At 38.8% G+C, this 17,991-nt stretch overlaps 1 protein-coding gene and 1 long non-coding RNA gene across 7 annotated transcripts in view; both read left to right on the forward strand.

The window, feature by feature from the left end:
• LOC134285528 (uncharacterized) overlaps positions 1-17,991 on the forward strand; it is a 374,077-nt gene that overhangs the window by 177,500 nt on the left and 178,586 nt on the right. The window lies entirely within an intron of this gene.
• LOC115262363 (sodium-independent sulfate anion transporter-like) overlaps positions 1-17,991 on the forward strand; it is a 67,444-nt gene that overhangs the window by 46,586 nt on the left and 2,867 nt on the right. The window contains exons 1-2 of one of the 6 annotated variants that reach the window (XM_062846460.1): positions 374-549; positions 10,818-11,049. The exons of 2 other annotated variants lie outside the window; for them this stretch is intronic. In XM_062846460.1, the coding sequence (XP_062702444.1) occupies positions 10,944-11,049 (106 nt within the window). In that variant the 5' untranslated portion in view covers positions 374-549; positions 10,818-10,943. Of the gene's footprint in view, positions 1-373; positions 550-10,817; positions 11,050-17,991 lie in introns of those variants that run through there. 3 more of the 6 variants (XM_062846462.1, XM_062846461.1, XM_062846463.1) reach the window with 3 other exon arrangements.

Below are 17,991 nucleotides of genomic sequence, written 5' to 3' on the forward strand. Positions count from 1 at the left end.
GGCCCCCTGGGACTGCCTCTACATTCGCCGCGACTAGAATGCCGATGAAGCCGATGTCTTCCCATTCATTTCCCCTATCCGGCGGCGCCCGGCGTTGTTGGTCGGCTTAAATCGTTTGCGCATTATCAATTTGTGTTGTGTTTTCGTCGTCGTCACTCAACGTTAACGGTGGTGCTTACCCGCGCGCGCGCTCGCTGAAACCACATCAGAGGCTATTGTTCTCGTCGCGCACCCCCACAGGAAGGGTTGCAAGCAACAATCGATTGTCAATCGCTCGCTACCGCGATGATGATGGGGATGATTAGCAGGCAAGCAGCGCAGTTCCCATCACTTTGTCATCCAGCTTATTGCAGTTGAACTATACTACCGTACTAACTTAGAGGGAGCGATATAGTGACCGGTGCTGGCCGGATCGATTTCAGTTTGGTCGGTGACTGTCGAACCGAACGGAGAGGCGTGAGAAATTAGTCGATCAAATATTTTCCCGATCGTAGGGAATTAACGTGTGCGCGTTCGTTGTGTGATCCGTTTCCTGTGTGCTGAAGTGAAGTAATGATGATCGTAGGAGGGCACTTATTGATGGGAGGTGGATGTTTCGGATGGTTTGTGCAGTGATAACGTCTTCTAAGCATTCTGTGGAATCAACATGTTGCTGTCCATGCGATCAAATCGTACATAATATAAAGTGCATTATATTAAACAAATCAGATTTGAATGTCAGTTTCTGCAGGGATAACGCGCCGAATGATCTGATTTTATGGCACATTGAAAGTTTTAAGAATTTATAAGGTGCAATACTTAAAAACATATAAAACTTCTCTTTTTATATAGGAAGTTCTGTACACCAAAAATGGAACACTAAAATTCAAACATTCTTTAGAAAATGTTTTTTTTTTTATTCTTGTGTGTCTTACAGGCTGTTCTATTGTAGAATTACATATTTTATTAAAAACTAGCATTTTGAAAATATTTCAAATAATCTATTTTTTTTTACTTGAGGTTTTATGCTAACTTAACCTTTTTTGTGCATTAGCTGGCGCTAACCTCCCTGACGTAACGCATGTTTTGGGGGTCATTATGACCCCAAAGCACGACTAGGGTAAAAAGTTAATAGTAATCTACGAATGCATTGAAGTTAATGTCTCAGATAGTTGCAAAGCCCAAAAATAGACCTTCAATATTGTTCATTTTGTTTGGAAACGTAATGGACGACAATGCGTTCAGTTTGTACGAACCCAAATATTTACCGCATTATCATGCAGTGTCAACTGGATTTAGTAAATGTGTGATCATAAGTGATTGAACCATTTGTTTACCTCAAACCAAGTTAGCGCTAAGTGTTAAGTGATGCTTCCCCAATTTCCTTAGAATCAGAAATCCCATTCGATTGACGTAACTGTGTAACCTTGAACGGGTTATTCAAATTTCCGTTTGACAGTGATTTTCAGTCTTTGGTGGCACGTGTTTTGGAGAACAATTGAGAAAGTATATGGAAATGGAATGTGGTGATGATTACGGTTTGGCGAATCAACGAGTGGTAGTAAATATGTATCTAATTGGTTGGCGGTTATTGTAAGCTTGGTGTGGAATTAGTTCGACATCTGGGTTCTTATAATGTGGCACTGCAGCGAAATAACGAAACAGAACAGTTATATTTTTATGAAAAATAGATAACCTGTTCATTGAATTGAATTGTCTAATAAACAAAAGCTTCAATGAACTTTAGGGCGAATAGACCAACATATTTAGGTTCATATCGTCGCTTCCATGCAGGAGGGACACTGTTTAAAAAAGTGAAATATCAGAATAAGTCTAGATTGAGTTTAAATAAGGGCGAAAGTAACATGATCGATTTCTCTTCATCGACTCTCTCTTCTTCAAATTGAAGTGACAAAATGCAAATTTGATTGAACTTTTTTTACGTTTGGACGCAAGATCGCATCCCAACCTAGCGTTTTATGGCCAAAAATTCAACCTTAGAAGAGAAGGTTGGCGAAGAGAAATCGATTATGTTACTTTGGCCCTTATTTAAACTCAATCTAGAAGTGTTTAAAATTTGGGGTTCCCGAAGCACCACCTATTAGTTCACTTAAACTGTGCAACATTTTTGAGGTCATGAAAAGTATACTAAATTTCGCCCTCAGTTTTATGAAAGTACTTGAAACAATTTTGGGGTTTTGCTAGTTTACTTCGAAATTTTGTTTTATGACACCAGAAGGGTTTTTGTTTCGAAATTTGTGTTATACGATTCCATCTTACAAATTACTAAAACCAGCTGACCCTACGTGGCTAGCCACGTTTTCGCAAATCCGAGAAATGTATGTTCATTCCTTCGAAATATATCCTAGAATATCTTCTTCTCCATGTTTTTGGAAAGTTTGGAAATTTCTTCCAATTATGAAAAGAAAGCATATTCAATTCATTCTTTCTAAGAGTGTTCTAGAATGTTCTAGAAACTTGTTTTTCTTCTTCTTAGTACGCTTCAGAAGTTTTTTTTATATCCAATCTGAGAACTTTCGAATATTCCATTATGCTTGGAAACCTCTCGAATATTTGTAAACTTCATGCAGCCCTTCATGCAGCCCTATTTTGATGCACCTTTTTTTTTTTGATCTTCTAACATAAATTAAGAGAATTTTTATCCATCAAGGAGATTCTTACAACTAGTGTATCAATAAATATGTGAAACATTTCAATCGGCATTGGACTTACCAGAAGCGCTAGAATTTATTCTATAACGTATCTACTATTTGACTGTAGACGACTGTTGTAGGTTTGTAGTCCATCGAATGGGAGAATGTTCTAGAAATGAAAAACGCCTGAAAGTATACTTTCAAGTACACACCTCAAAAATTTAAGAAGTTTGATACTCTAGATCATAGGTTCCCAAATTTTCAGATCACGCGACCTCCTTTTGCCAACAGACGTAGTTTTCGCGACCCCCCATAGAAGTTCCCTCATTTGTTGCCTATTACAGTAAAATATTTTACTGTCCCTCGCGACCCCCTGGATGAAGGTCGGCGACCCCCCAGGGGGGTCGCGACCCACAGTTTGGGAAACCATGCTCTAGATTGAAATTGCAGAACGATATTTTTTCTGAAACTTTCAGTAACTTCCAAATAGTTCTCGGAAGTTCTAAGCATTTTCGTGTTCCACAATATTCCAGAACGTTCTTCTTGTTATTATATCTGATAAGTTCAATAACTCCAAGAAAGTTCTCGATTTTTTTAAAAGTTTGATATAGCTCAATGAAACATTTACGGACAGACAGACAGATAACGCTGGGATTATATATATATATATATATATATATATATATATATATATATATATATATATATATATATATATATATATATATATATATATATATATATATATATATATATATATATATATATATATATATATATATATATATATATATATATATATATATATATATATACTAGCTAACCCGATGTGGCTAGCCACGTTAGCTAGAATTTTTTTTTTTTTTTTTTTTTTTTTTTTTTTATCTGTATTAACGAGATTTTTAGCCCTAGGCTAGTTCATCTCGGGACCCACACTTTACTTCTCACACTTTACTCACATTTTTGCGAGTTTGTCGGGAGTGGGATTCGATCCCAGGTCCTCGACGTGATAGTCAAGTGTTCTAACCATCACACCAGGTCCGCTCCCTCTGTTAGCTAGAAAAAAGATTGTTTTTAAAAGTACTGAAACTGTTTTTGAGAACATTCCAGAATCTCTCTCCAGAATGCTTCTCTATTGAACGTTTAGTAATCTCCAGAAAGTTCTCAAAATTTAATGAATTCTGATTTTCCAGAACTTTTCAGAAAGTCCATTTAACATTTTTTTTTCTTGAACGTTGACAAACTCCCCGAATCGGCATTAAAAAAATTGTTCCAGAAAATTCCAGAAGGTTAGTTTTCTTGTTCTTTCTGAAACATTCAGTAACTTCTGGAAAGTACCTGGGAAGTTTAATGTTCCAGAATATTCTAGAGATTTTTTTCTGTTTTCATTTGGAATGTTCAGTAGCTTTTCTCAAACATTTTATGAATTTGGTTGTTCCAGAACCTTCTTGAAGGGTATTTTTCATTCTTTCTGGAACGTTCATAAACTCTCAGACACTTTTCGTAAATTTAAAAAAGTTTGCAGAAGGTCTTTGTCCAGTAGCTTCTCGAAAGTTCTAAGAATTTTGATTATCTGGAACATTTTCGTAGATTATTATTCTTCTTTCTGAAACATTCAGTAATCTCTAGAAAGGTCTCGAAATTTAATGAATTTTGGTGTTCCAGAACATTTTAGAAGGCCCTTTACTTCTTTCTTGGACTTTCATTAACTTCCAGAAAGTTCTTGAAATTAAGAATGAAAAGTGTACAGAACATTCCAGAAGGTTCTTCTCCTTTCTCTGATTGAAACGTTCAGTAACGCACAGAAAGATTTCGATATTTGAGAAAGTGTGATATCCAGAATATCTCAGATGATTGTTTTACTTTTGTAACGTTCAGTATCTTTCAGGAGGTTTCTGGACATTTTCTGGATTTTTATGTTCCAGAACATTCTAGAAGATTCTTTTTTGATTCCTTGCTCGTTCCCTAACGTCAATAACCTTTTCCCAATATAATAAAATTTCATGCTTTAGAACATTCTAGAAGGTTCTTTTCTAAAATGTTTAACAACTTAGAAGTGGTTATTAGAAGCCAAAGTTCTCAGTTAATAACTGAGCTCATAGACACTAAGCTGAGAAGCAGGGTTTGTCCCAGTTGGGACGTTACGCTAAAAAAAAGAAGGCTCTTCTTCTTCTTCTTCTTTCTGAAGCGTCTAGAAACTTCAAGAGGATTCTCGAAAATTTAAGAAGTTCCATAATTTAGAACATTCCAGAACGTTATTTATTTTCTGGAAGTTCCAGAAAGTTCTTAGAATTTTTAGAATATTGATGTTCCAGAACATTCCAGAAGGTTCTTCTTATTATTCCTAGAAAGTCAAAAAAACATCCAGAAGGTTCTCGTACCTTTTAGAAATTTGATACAACTATGGTGAAACATTTCAACGAAACATTTCAAAGCGTTACGGACAGACAGACAGACAACGCTGGGATTTTATATACAGGTATTCTTCGATATAACGTACACCATTGAAAAATTTAATTTTTTCCAGTAATAATCACCAGATAATCTACGAAACCACTCAAATCACTGCTGTGTTGCAGCATTAGCCTTGTTACCCAAAATTAGCGCAATTTGGGGAAAAATTTTGTGTACGTTATATCGAAGCAAAATGTACGTTATATCGAAGCACAAAAAACGAAATTAGTTTTTTGTGAAAACCCATGTTTTTCATTTTTGTTTTTGTGAATTTCACTGAAACCATTATTTGGGGTTAATTTCACGTCGAATACATCAATACTAGCATAAAAAATATTAAAATTTTGTCTGCTTCGATATAACGTACAAAGAGAAAAGTTTTTTGTACGTTATATCGAAGAGTACCTGTATATGATTGCTTCAGGGGTTTTGGCCTAGATTCCTTCCAGAAATGTCTCAAGAAATTCTTCTAAAGCTAGCTGACCCTATGTGGCTAGCCACGTTTCTCAATTCCGAAAATTGTCCTAATGGCTTAAAATGTTTTATATGCGTTTTAAGTTTATCTTCAACCTTATTAAGAAACGATATTTATTCCTCTGAACTGTTCTAAGTAGAATATCCTACTACCTTCTCTGTCTTTTTTTTGACAGGTTCGTCCAAATTCAAACAGAAAACTTTTAAATACGCTATTATTCGTTGTAAATATTCGAACATTGATTCTTACGAAGAATGTGCGGGACTGTTCATGAATCTTTGATTTCATCTTCTGATTCTCACAGGAATATTCCTACAATTTATTCGTATTCGGAACAGATAGCTTCCAAATATTCCATTATTTCTCAAATATGTTTGGTAATTGAATTATTATTCATCTAAGAATGTTTTAGAATATTCCAAAATCATGCGTATAAGATGAACATATCCAGAAAAGTTTCAGATATTTAATTAAATTCGAAAAAAAGTTCAAGAACATTCAGTTTATATGCCTCTCTATTCCTTGAAAATATATCCTAGAATATTTTGTTTTCCTTGTTTTTAGAAAGTTTTGAAATTTCTTCTAATTGTGAAAAGAAATCATGTTCAATGCATTCTTCCGAAGAATTTTCAGAAACTTGTTTTTCTTCCTCTCGGTAAGCTCCAGAAGTTTTTTGTTATACAAGCAGAGAACTTTCGAATGTTATATTTTGCTTGGAAACTTCTCGAACATTTGTAAAAAAAAAATCTCGAGCACCCATGGAAAGTTCTAGAAAAATTTAAAAACCTCAGTTTCCTTCCTATTTTTATTTGCTTTTTCTTCTCCTTATTCTTTTTTTCTGTAGTTCATACAATGCTATTCCCACCATTCCACCATACGTGAAATATTTCAGTGAAACTTTGCTAAGCGTGGCGGGAGGACAGATATTCAACTCCGGGTTTTATTTCATGTAGCCTTATTTTGATGCACCTGTTTTCGATCTTCTTGACATAAATTGAGAAAAAAAAATATCCATCAAGGAGATTCTTGAAACTTCTAGGATGCTTCTCCTCAGAAGCCAGTGTATCAAGGAATATGTGAAACATTTCACGCAGCATTGGACTCATCAGAAGCGCCAGAATTTATACTATCATGTATCTACTTTTTGATTGTAGACGACTGTTGTATATTTTTTGTCCATTGAATGGAATAATGTTCTAGAAATGAAAAACGCCTGAAAGTATACTTCAAAGTACAGACCTCGAAAATTTAAGATGTTTAATTATCCAGAACATTCCAAAACGTTATTCTTTTTTTTGAAACTTTCAGTAACTTCCAGATAGTTCTCGGAAGTTTTAAGTATTTTGATGCTCCGGAACATTCCAGAATGTTCTTCTTATTATTATATCTGAAGAGTCCAATAACTTCCAGAAAGTTCTCGAAATTTTTAGAAGTTTGATAAAGCTATGGTGAAACGTTTCAATGAAACATTTCAAAGCGTTTCGGACAGACAGACAGACAACGCTGGGATTTTATATATATATGATACCACCAGAAGGAGTTCTTCCATGAGTTTTTCAAACAATTTATTTAGGGAAACCTTCAGAAAATCCTCCAGGTTTTTTTTTTAAATTCTGTGAACATTCCTATTGAATTTCCTTCAGAACTTTCTCCACTCACCAGGATTGCTGGTGCTGATTATTGCAGGAATTCCATGAATTCTCCAGGTATTTCTGCAAAGATTCTTCTGGTTTTTTGTTTCAGATATTTTTATCTAGGAATTCCTCAAAGTCCATCAGAAATTATCAAAGGGTTTTCTTTAGGATTTCTCCAGGTTTTTTTTTTATTTTTCCAGGTATTACTTCAGAAATGTATGGATGCATTCCTCTGAGTCATAGGTTCCCTAACTTATAGGTGCGTGACCCCTTTTTGCCAGCAGACGTACTTTTCGCGACCCACCATAGAAATTCCATCATTTGTTGTCTGTTACAGTCAAATATTCGACTGTCCCTCGTGACCCCCTAGATGAAGGACGGCGATCCTCCTGGGGGTCGTGACCCACATTTTGGGAAACTATGCTCTAAGTATTCCTTCATGAAAAAAGGAACCTCGAGAGATTACTACAGAAATACCTTGAGAGATTCGATCAGGTATTCCTGAAGAATCTTTTCCAACATTTCTTTCAAAAAATCCTCCAGGGATTTCTTTAGAGATTCTAGAGGAATTGAACCATGAATTATCCCCAGAATCATACGAGAATTCCTCCAGATGACCTTGCAGGAACTTCTCTAGTGTATATTGCCAGAATTTCAGCAGAGATACAGAAGTTTCCTAAGCAATTTTTCAGGAATAATGCCATTGATTCTAAAAAACACGAGAAATTTTTGCAGGATTCTATACAGAGGTTCCTCCAGGTATAACTCCATAAATATATTTCTCGAATTCTTGATGTTCTAGTGGCTACCGCTTCTGATTCGTATGCAGAAGGTCCTGCGCTCAATCCCTGGACCGTCCCTTCCTCCTACTTTGTATCTTGCTATGTTCATTAACTCTCTCCTCTCTACAAATACAACTGTATATGTGTATCCAATGAGAGTCTAATAAAGGTGGGGAAGAAGAAGCTTCGTGTGCGTGAAATCCGTGTCTGATGCAAAACATGTCACTACTACAGGCAAGGCAAGCTCCCATAAGAACGCGTGTCAAATAGTGACGTCACTATTAGTGTTTACATTTTTCTTTCCTTACTATTACATAGCCATCTCTACTTTTTCCTCACTTGTAATATACTCTCATTGATGTATTGTATATCCATATGTTCGTTCATAGCAATCGCTACCAGAAATAGATTGAAAAACATCCGTTTCCCTTCCTTCCAGCACAGTGCCAATCTATCAGATAGCGCCTACGAGCTATTTAATCAAGCTAACTGTGCCCCATCATCTAGGGAATAAAAAAACATACAATCACCTCACATTTACCATCCACGCACCAATGTGTGAACCCATCTGCAAACCATATCCCACCAACACTCCAACATCCGCATGAATTTGTGCAGACGCAGAGGTATATTCGATCTACTCTTGTACCGACTTTTCGAACCCTCTAAACAGAATACCCTCTTCGAATGAGTGTAATCAGTTTCGTACTTTTTAATTCCGCCCTATGTTGCTTATCCTTTGACAGATACGCGTATTTCGACTACCATTTGTAATCTTCCTCGAGTGGATAACTGAAGAAGATTACAAGAGGTAGTCGAAATACGCGTATCTGTCAAAGGATAAGCAACATAGGGTGGAATTGAAAAGTACGAAACTGATTACACTCATTCGAAGATTCGATGTACTGTTGGTCTAAACGACTGCAATCATCACTTCCTTCCTCTTCCCGACATTGACCTGCAACCTGACGTGAAGTGGCAGGCGCCACTGTCGCCTAACAATAGAAGATCACAAACACTCACACACACACTGAAGATGCCTACTAATACCCGGCAGATATCTCATTGGTTCCTCGTGTGAGTGTAGCTGGTCATGCTCAAGTAGGATATTCCTCTAAAAACGTCAATGAATTTCTCGTAAGAGACTGTTTGCGAATCGTTTTTTTTAAATTGTTCCTTGCCCAGATTATCTTCCTAGAAGGAGTCTCCAGCTAGCCTAGTGCATGGTTTTCCCAAACTGTGGGTTGCGAGGGACTGTTGAATATTTTACTGGAACAGACAACAAATGAGGGAATTTCTATAGTAGGTCGCGAAAAACACGTCTGCTCTGCTGGCAAAAGGGGGTCGTGCACCTGAAAGTTTGGGAACCTATGGCCTAGTGGTTAAGACTATGAATCGCCAATCCGGAAACGACGAGTTCGATTCCCGTTCCGGTCGGGAAAATTTTCACGACTCCCTGGGCATAGTGTATCATTGTGCTTTCCTTACAATACATATACAAATTCAGACAAAGGCAGATGAAGAAAGCCGCTTTACTGATAACTGTGGAATTGTTCAATTCAGACCAGTGAAGAGAATTGTCAGACAAAAGAGGTACAAAATAAGCAACAAAAGTAGTGCGGCGATTACTCTTTATCCCAACTGGTAACAGATAATGACATGATCTCGAATTTTTTTGTTGGAGACAAAACGGTAGCTGAATTTGTTGCGTACTTTTCAACTCGTGAATAATCAATTATTATTAATCCAAAATCGAAACTTTTTGATGATACATCTTCAGCAGCGTTGCAGTGTTTACCGACTCGAAGTTACCGCTCAAAAATCAGAAATCTCTTAACTAGTGGTGCACGATCTTTGTCCTATTCTGTTCAAGTTGGGACAAACCTATGTCGCATCGGGTAGAATGTCGCAACAAATTCAGGTTGCGACATTGTCGTTATTGTTGCGCGATGGTTGAATTTTGATTCACTGATTCAGACTAAGTTAAAGAGACGCAGGCCATGTTCCAGTGAAACGTAGAGCCATACAGAAGAAGAATAAGAAGAAGAAAACTTCATGGGTTGGGCCATTTTTTGCTTTGTGTAATGTGCCACGTTTTTTGGAGTGTCGATCCTTGAGGCCAATTGGAAATTCATCTCATACAGGAATATATTCGAATATTAGGGAAAGTCAGAAAACTTTAAACTTCCGTTTTTAGTGACAGCATAATTATTGTGTCGTTTGACCCCAATGCACTAAGAGAGTTTCAATGTAGTTCATTGAGTAGTTCGATTTAATTGGTGGGATTATTCTTGACAATGTTATTCACTACCACCTTAAGGTGAAACGGGACGCCGTGTTATTTTTCCTATCTTGCCTCTCTTTCTAACAATTTGCCTCGCGTTTTTGAAGATGGTAATCTCGAGTTCTATCGCACTGAAGATGCTGAAAAACAATCAGCATATGCACTGCAAGTGAGCATACACAGTGATAGGTTTTTGTTGCAAAATATGAAGTAGAATCTGAGATTACAATCTTAGTAGCAACAGAACAATGGCGGACATTTCCCCGACCGTCCCGTCCGCCCTTAAATCCCCTTCTTTCAAGCACTTATCCGCACATTCTATTCTAATCCCATATCACTTCAACACTACAAGCAACAAAGCCAAACATGTGCAAACCTTTGAGACGTTATCACCAATGGCAAAGCCCGGGAATTACCCCTCCGTCAATAGCAATAATATGCTATTTTACTATCAAACTGTGCAGCACCATATGCCTCCTATTGCATTGTTCATTCTAATCCATGGAATGCATAATGCAATCACTTCTTATCTGCATCCATTTGACTCTGCTTCAGAAGCACCTTCCCAATCAAGTCGCGTGGTGTATACATGCTCTAATTTTGTGTCGACAACCCATTGATAGTAGGTAATATAGACAGTCAGCCAATCGAAACAACAGTGCAGATTGGTTAGTTCCAGTAATGGCACCGAACCTGCCGGATAGTGTTCTTTCAGTTGCTGTTGACGGACCGTTTTCAAGAAACTCTATTTCTCATCAATCGAAACCGAGTGCCAGGAAAAACGAAGGTAGGTATGCCAAACCGTGATCACATTGACAATCGTATCACGAACGCGATTTTTAACGCAGCTCGGATTTGTAAAAACAAAACATGACCTTGACGGATAAAAGTAACGGTAGACAGACATGGTGCACAGTGGCTTAAAGACAGCATGATCAAGCATGGTATTTTCATCACAACACAATTTTTCCCAAACTTGAAAACTTGAAACGGAGAAATAAAAACAAAGAAAAAAAGTGGTAACGACTTCTTTAGAAATTTCGCTAGGGATTTCTCTAGAGGTTTTTCCAGGCATTTCTCCAGTTATTCCTCCAGGCATTCTTCCAGACATTCCTCTAGGCATTCCTCCAGGTATTCCTTTCATGTATTTCAGAAAGGAATTACTCTAGAAATTCCTCTAAGAGTTGATTCAGGAATTTCTCCATAAATTTATCCAAGAAATCCTCCCCGGATTCCTCCAGGGCCTGTTCATGAACTAAGTAGAATCATAATCAAATTTCAAAACTTTGGTATGGACAAAGATCTATAAGAGGGAGGGACGTCTCCTTAGAAATTCCCCCAGGAATTTTCCCAGGGATTCTCCAGGAATTCCTCCTGGATTTTTTCCAGGAATTTCTCCTGGATTTTTTTTCCAGGAATTCCTCCTGGATTTTTTCCAGGAATTCCTCCTGGAATTTTTCCAGGAATTCCTCCTGGAATTTTTCCAGGAATTTTTCCAGGAATTTCTCCTGGAATTTTTCCAGGAATTCCTCCTGGATTTTTTCCAGATATTCCTCCTGGATTTTTTTTCCTGGAATTCCTCCAGGATTTTTTCCAGGAATTCCCCCTGGAATTTTTCCAGGAATTCCTCCTGGAATTTTTCCAGGAATTCCTCCTGGAATTTTTCCAGGAATTCCTCCTGGAATTTTTCCAGGAATTCTTCTTAGAATTTTTCCAGGAATTCCTCCGTGAATTTTTCCAGGAATTCCTCCTGGAATTCTTCCAGGAATTCCTCTAGGAATTCTTCCAGGAATTCTTCCAGGAATTCTTCCAGGAATTCTTCCAGGAATTCTTCCAGGAATTCTTCCAGGAATTCTTCCAGGAATTCTTCCAGGAATTCTTCCAGGAATTCTTCCAGGAATTCTTCCAGGAATTCTTCCAGGAATTCTTCCAGGAATTCTTCCAGGAATTCTTCCAGGAATTCTTCCAGGAATTCTTCCAGGAATTCTTCCAGGAATTCTTCCAGGAATTCTTCCAGGAATTCTTCCAGGAATTCTTCCAGGAATTCTTCCAGGAATTCTTCCAGGAATTCTTCCAGGAATTCTTCCAGGAATTCTTCCAGGAATTCTTCCAGGAATTCTTCCAGGAATTCTTCCAGGAATTCTTAAAGGAATTCTTCCAGGAATTCTTCCAGGAATTCTTCCAGGAATTCCTCCAGGAATTTTTCCAGGAATTCTTCCAGGAATTCCTCCAGGAATTCTTCCAGGAATTCCGCCAGGAATTCTTCCAGGAATTCCTCCAGGAATTCTTCCAGGAATTCCTCCAGGAATTCTTCCAGGAATTCCTCCAGGAATTCTTCCAGGAATTCCTCCAGGAATTCTTCCAGGAATTCCTCCAGGAATTCTTCCAGGAATTCCTCCAGGAATTCTTCCAGGAATTCCTCCAGGAATTCTTCCAGGAATTCTTCCAGGAATTCTTCCAGGAATTCTTCCAGGAATTCTTCCAGGAATTCTTCCAGGAATTCTTCCAGGAATTCTTCCAGGAATTCTTCCAGGAATTCTTCCAGGAATTCTTCCAGGAATTCTTCCAGGAATTCTTCCAGGAATTCTTCCAGGAATTCTTCCAGGAATTCTTCCAGGAATTCTTCCAGGAATTCCTCCAGGAATTCTTCCAGGAATTCCTCCAGGAATTCCTCCAGGAATTCTTCCAGGAATTCCTCCAGGAATTCCTCCAGGAATTCCTCCAGGAATTCTTCCAGGAATTCCTCCAGGAATTCTTCCAGGAATTCCTCCAGGAATTCTTCCAGGAATTCCTCCAGGAATTCTTCCAGGAATTCCTCCAGGAATTCTTCCAGGAATTCCTCCAGGAATTCTTCCAGGAATTCCTCCAGGAATTCTTCCAGGAATTCCTCCAGGAATTCTTCCAGGAATTCCTCCAGGAATTCTTCCAGGAATTCCTCCAGGAATTCTTCCAGGAATTCCTCCAGGAATTCTTCCAGGAATTCCTCCAGGAATTCTTCCAGGAATTCCTCCAGGAATTCTTCCAGGAATTCCTCCAGGAATTCTTCCAGGAATTCCTCCAGGAATTCTTCCAGGAATTCCTCCAGGAATTCTTCCAGGAATTCCTCCAGGAATTCTTCCAGGAATTCCTCCAGGAATTCTTCCAGGAATTCTTCCAGGAATTCTTCCAGGAATTCTTCCAGGAATTCCTCCAGGAATTCTTCCAGGAATTCCTCCAGGAATTCTTCCAGGAATTCCTCCAGGAATTCTTCCAGGAATTCCTCCAGGAATTCTTCCAGGAATTCCTCCAGGAATTCTTCCAGGAATTCCTCCAGGAATTCTTCCAGGAATTCCTCCAGGAATTCTTCCAGGAATTCCTCCAGGAATTCTTCCAGGAATTCCTCCAGGAATTCTTCCAGGAATTCTTCCAGGAATTCTTCCAGGAATTCTTCCAGGAATTCTTCCAGGAATTCTTCCAGGAATTCTTCCAGGAATTCTTCCAGGAATTCTTCCAGGAACTCTTCCAGGAATTCTTCCAGGAATTCTTCCAGGAATTCTTCCAGGAATTCTTGCAGGAATTCTTCCAGGAATTCTTGCAGGAATTCTTCCAGGAATTCTTCCAGGAATTCTTCCAGGAATTCTTCCAGGAATTCTTCCAGGAATTCTTCCAGGAATTCTTCCAGGAATTCTTCCAGGAATTCTTCCAGGAATTCTTCCAGGAATTCTTCCAGGAATTCTTCCAGGAATTCCTCCAGGAATTCTTCCAGGAATTCCTCCAGGAATTCTTCCAGGAATTCCTCCAGGAATTCTTCCAGGAATTCCTCCAGGAATTCTTCCAGGAATTCCTCCAGGAATTCCTCCAGGAATTCCTCCAGGAATTCTTCCAGGAATTCCTCCAGGAATTCTTCCAGGAATTCCTCCAGGAATTCTTCCAGGAATTCCTCCAGGAATTCTTCCAGGAATTCCTCCAGGAATTCTTCCAGGAATTCCTCCAGGAATTCTTCCAGGAATTCCTCCAGGAATTCTTCCAGGAATTCCTCCAGGAATTCTTCCAGGAATTCCTCCAGGAATTCTTCCAGGAATTCCTCCAGGAATTCTTCCAGGAATTCCTCCAGGAATTCTTCCAGGAATTCCTCCAGGAATTCTTCCAGGAATTCCTCCAGGAATTCTTCCAGGAATTCCTCCAGGAATTCTTCCAGGAATTCCTCCAGGAATTCTTCCAGGAATTCCTCCAGGAATTCTTCCAGGAATTCCTCCAGGAATTCTTCCAGGAATTCCTCCAGAAATTTTTCTAGGAATTCCTCCGGGAATTCTACCAGGAATCCCTCCAGGAATTCTTCCAGGAATTCCTCCAGGAATTTCTCCAGGAACTCCTCCAGGAATTCCTCCAGGAATTCTTCCAGGAATTCCTCCAGGAATTCTTCCAGGAATTCCTCCAGGAATTCCTCCAGGAATTCCTCCAGGAATTCCTCCAGGAATTCCTCCAGGAATTCCTCCAGGAATTCCTCCAGGAATTCCTCCAGGAAATCCTCCAGGAATTCTTCCAGGAATTCCTCAAGGAATTCTTCCAGGAATGCCTCAAGGAATTCTTCCAGGAATGCCTCAAGGAATTCTTCCAGGAATTCCTCAAGGAATTCTTCCAGGAATTTCTCAAGGAATTCTTCCAGGAATTCCTCAAGGAATTCTTCCAGGAATTCCTCAAGGAATTCCTCCAGGAATTCCTCAGGGAATTCTTCCAGGAATTCCTCAAGGAGTTTTTCCAGGAATTCCTCAAAGAATTCTTCCAGCAATTCCCCCAGGATTTCTGCCAGGAATTCCACCCAGGAATTGCCCCAGGAATTCCACCCAGGAATTGCCCCAGGAATTCCGCCCAGGAATTCTTCCAGGAATTCCCTCAGGAATTCTTCCAGGTATTCCTCCTGGAATTCCTCTAGGAATTCTTCCAGGAATTCCTCTAGGAATTCTTCCAGGAATTCCTCTAGGAATTCTTCCAGGAATTCCTCTGGAGATTTCTTCAGGAGTTGATTGTACTATACCTTCAGTAGTTCCTTCTCGGATTTTTCTAGCAGTTGCATTATGGATTTGTTTTTCAAGAAGTACCACCTACGATAACCAATCGATCAACATTTCAGCACTAACCGACATTCGGTTCTTCAGATTTATGAGACAAGAAAACTGTAGGTAATGAGAAGGCGAGATAAAAGTTTTTAACAGTAGTTCTTGTGTTCGGCCTATTTTTGATAGGGAGCTAAATTTATAACAAGGGTTGTCCATGAGTTCCACCTATCATTCCTTCGGGAGTTACACTTGGAGTACTCGATGAGTTTTACCAGGAAAGTTTAACGTGGGGTTTCTCCAGAAGGTCACCTTAAAATCCTTCGGAGGTTCAACTGTAATTCCGTTATTACTTCCACCTGGGATTTGTTCCACCCCCACCTGGAAATCTTCCAGGAGTTCCATCTGGAATTCCTGCACAAGTTCTACATCGGATTTCATCAAGTTACATCTCGTACTAATCAGGGGTTTCACTTGGGAATATTCCAAGTGTTCCATCTAATATGTTTCCAGATTTCAACTATGATTCCTCCAGAAGCGCCTCCGGGAGCTTCACATACGATTCCACCAGGATTTTTATCTGTGACTTCTGCAAGAGCTCTATCAAGGTTGTTTCTTTTTTGTTTTTAAAGAGTTCCACTTCTGATACCTTCAATATTTCGACCTGGAATTCTTCCGGAAGCTCCAACTAGCATTCTTCCAGGAGTTTCAGCTAGGATTTCACCGGAAACTCTATTTTGAATTTTTGTCAGAAGTTCCATCTGTGATTTCTCCAGGAATTACACATAAAATTTCAGATTTTTTCAAAGTTCGTCAACAGAATCTTATTTGAAATTTCTTGCGGGAATTTCATTTGAAGATCTTTCTACTCTGGCTTCGAGTTTCTATTATGTCACTGTGACATTTTATGCATAGAGATTACTAATGAATGCTTGTTCAAAATCATACATGAGTATTCAAAGCTAATTTTAAAATTCGTCTGGAACTCAAGTAACTTTTTCAAGAAATTCATGTGTTGAATCCGGAAATAGCTCACTGAGGAAGTCCAGAAAAAAGGAATAAGGAATGAATTGTCGTACCGGAGAAAATCCCGGAGAAAAACTGCAGAAGGATTTCCCGGAGGGTTTAATCTCCTGAAAGAATTTCCGGATAAACTCTGGGAATCACTTTCGAATTTGCCTTACAGGGAATTCCCGTCGAAATCCTGGAAGGAATTCCAGGAATAACTCAGATAGGAGCTTCGAAAGTAATTCATATAGAATCTTCCGATATAATATATAAATGTTCCGGAGGTAGACATTTATAGGAATACCGGAAATAATTCCTGAATAAACTCTTGGAGGAATCGTGGAGAAAATTCGTATTGAAATTATCACGAATTACACGGAGAATCCTGGAAGGGACTCCCGAAGAAACAAAAGAAATTCCTGGATCAACTCAGAAAGTATTTTTAGAAGAACGCCGGAAGGAATTCTATGAGAATCACTAGAACAAATTTCCAGAGGAAATCGTAAAATAAATCCTGGATGACCTATGGAAGTAATTCCCGGAAATCTAAGGTAAGAATTCCATGAGGGATGCTCTATGGAATTTTCAAGTGGTATTCGTAGAGTTTTCGAAGGAATTAAGGTGAATATATGACGAAGCCACACCTCGAATTTTCAAGAGCACAAATCTGAAGAACCGAATGTCGGTTTGAGCTGAAAAGTTGATCGATTGGTGACCCGCTGGTGGTGACCAATCGATCAACTTTTCAGCGTAAACCGACATTCGGTTCTTCAGATTTGTGCTCTTGAAAATTCGAGGTGTGGCTTCGTCATATCTTCACGTTAAGGAACTCACGAAAAAAACTGGAAACATTCTAAAAGGAAAATCTAAATGAGCTTTGTATGGGATTTCCGTAGCAAAAGTGAATTCCCAAAGGAATTCCAGCAGAAGTTTTCTGTGGACCAACAGAAGGAATTCCCATGGGAACAGTTGATCATTGTTTGAGGAACACATGATACATTTTCAAAGGTACTCCATGTGATTGATTTTCCGGACAATCCAAGGAAGAATTACCGATGGAACTTATCGAAGACATTCTGGAAAAATACTTTAGAAGAATTTCCCAGAGAAACGGTAGCCTCAGGAAATGTAATGAAATTTTTCTGGATTTCTTTGTGCATAGAGTTAGGTTATCTTCATGCAAGGTTCATGGAATAATTTTTAAAGAAACTTTGGATAGAATTTGCGGTAAAAAAGTTCAGCCGGATATTCCCATAGGAATTCCAGAAGGATATCCACAGAAACTTTTTAAAGAACCCACACAGCAACTCCTGGAGTTCCTGGAGTAATCATTGAGGTAACTTATAGACTCTAGGAAAATCCCCGGAAGAACTAGTGGAGGAACTTCTGAATTTTGGCAGGAAGCCCCTGATATTTCCTTGGAGCAACTCCTGGAGAAATCCCCAATGAAGCTCCAGGAGAATTCCTGGTGGAACTTCTGGAAGACCCCGGTAATAACTCATGGAGAGAACTCCAGATAATTTCTCGGAGAACTCCTACAGAAAATTCGGGAAGAATTTCTAGAACGATTCCCGGAGCAACTGTTTAAGGAAAGCCTAATAAATTTCTCACATATTTAAGCTCTCGAAGTAATTTGGAGGAAGGCCTGGAGGAAATTCGTTTTGATATTTTAATGTTTCTCCGTTCAG

Source organism: Aedes albopictus, chromosome 1 (genome assembly GCF_035046485.1).
Source record: "Aedes albopictus strain Foshan chromosome 1, AalbF5, whole genome shotgun sequence".
Taxonomy (NCBI): domain Eukaryota; kingdom Metazoa; phylum Arthropoda; class Insecta; order Diptera; family Culicidae; genus Aedes; species Aedes albopictus.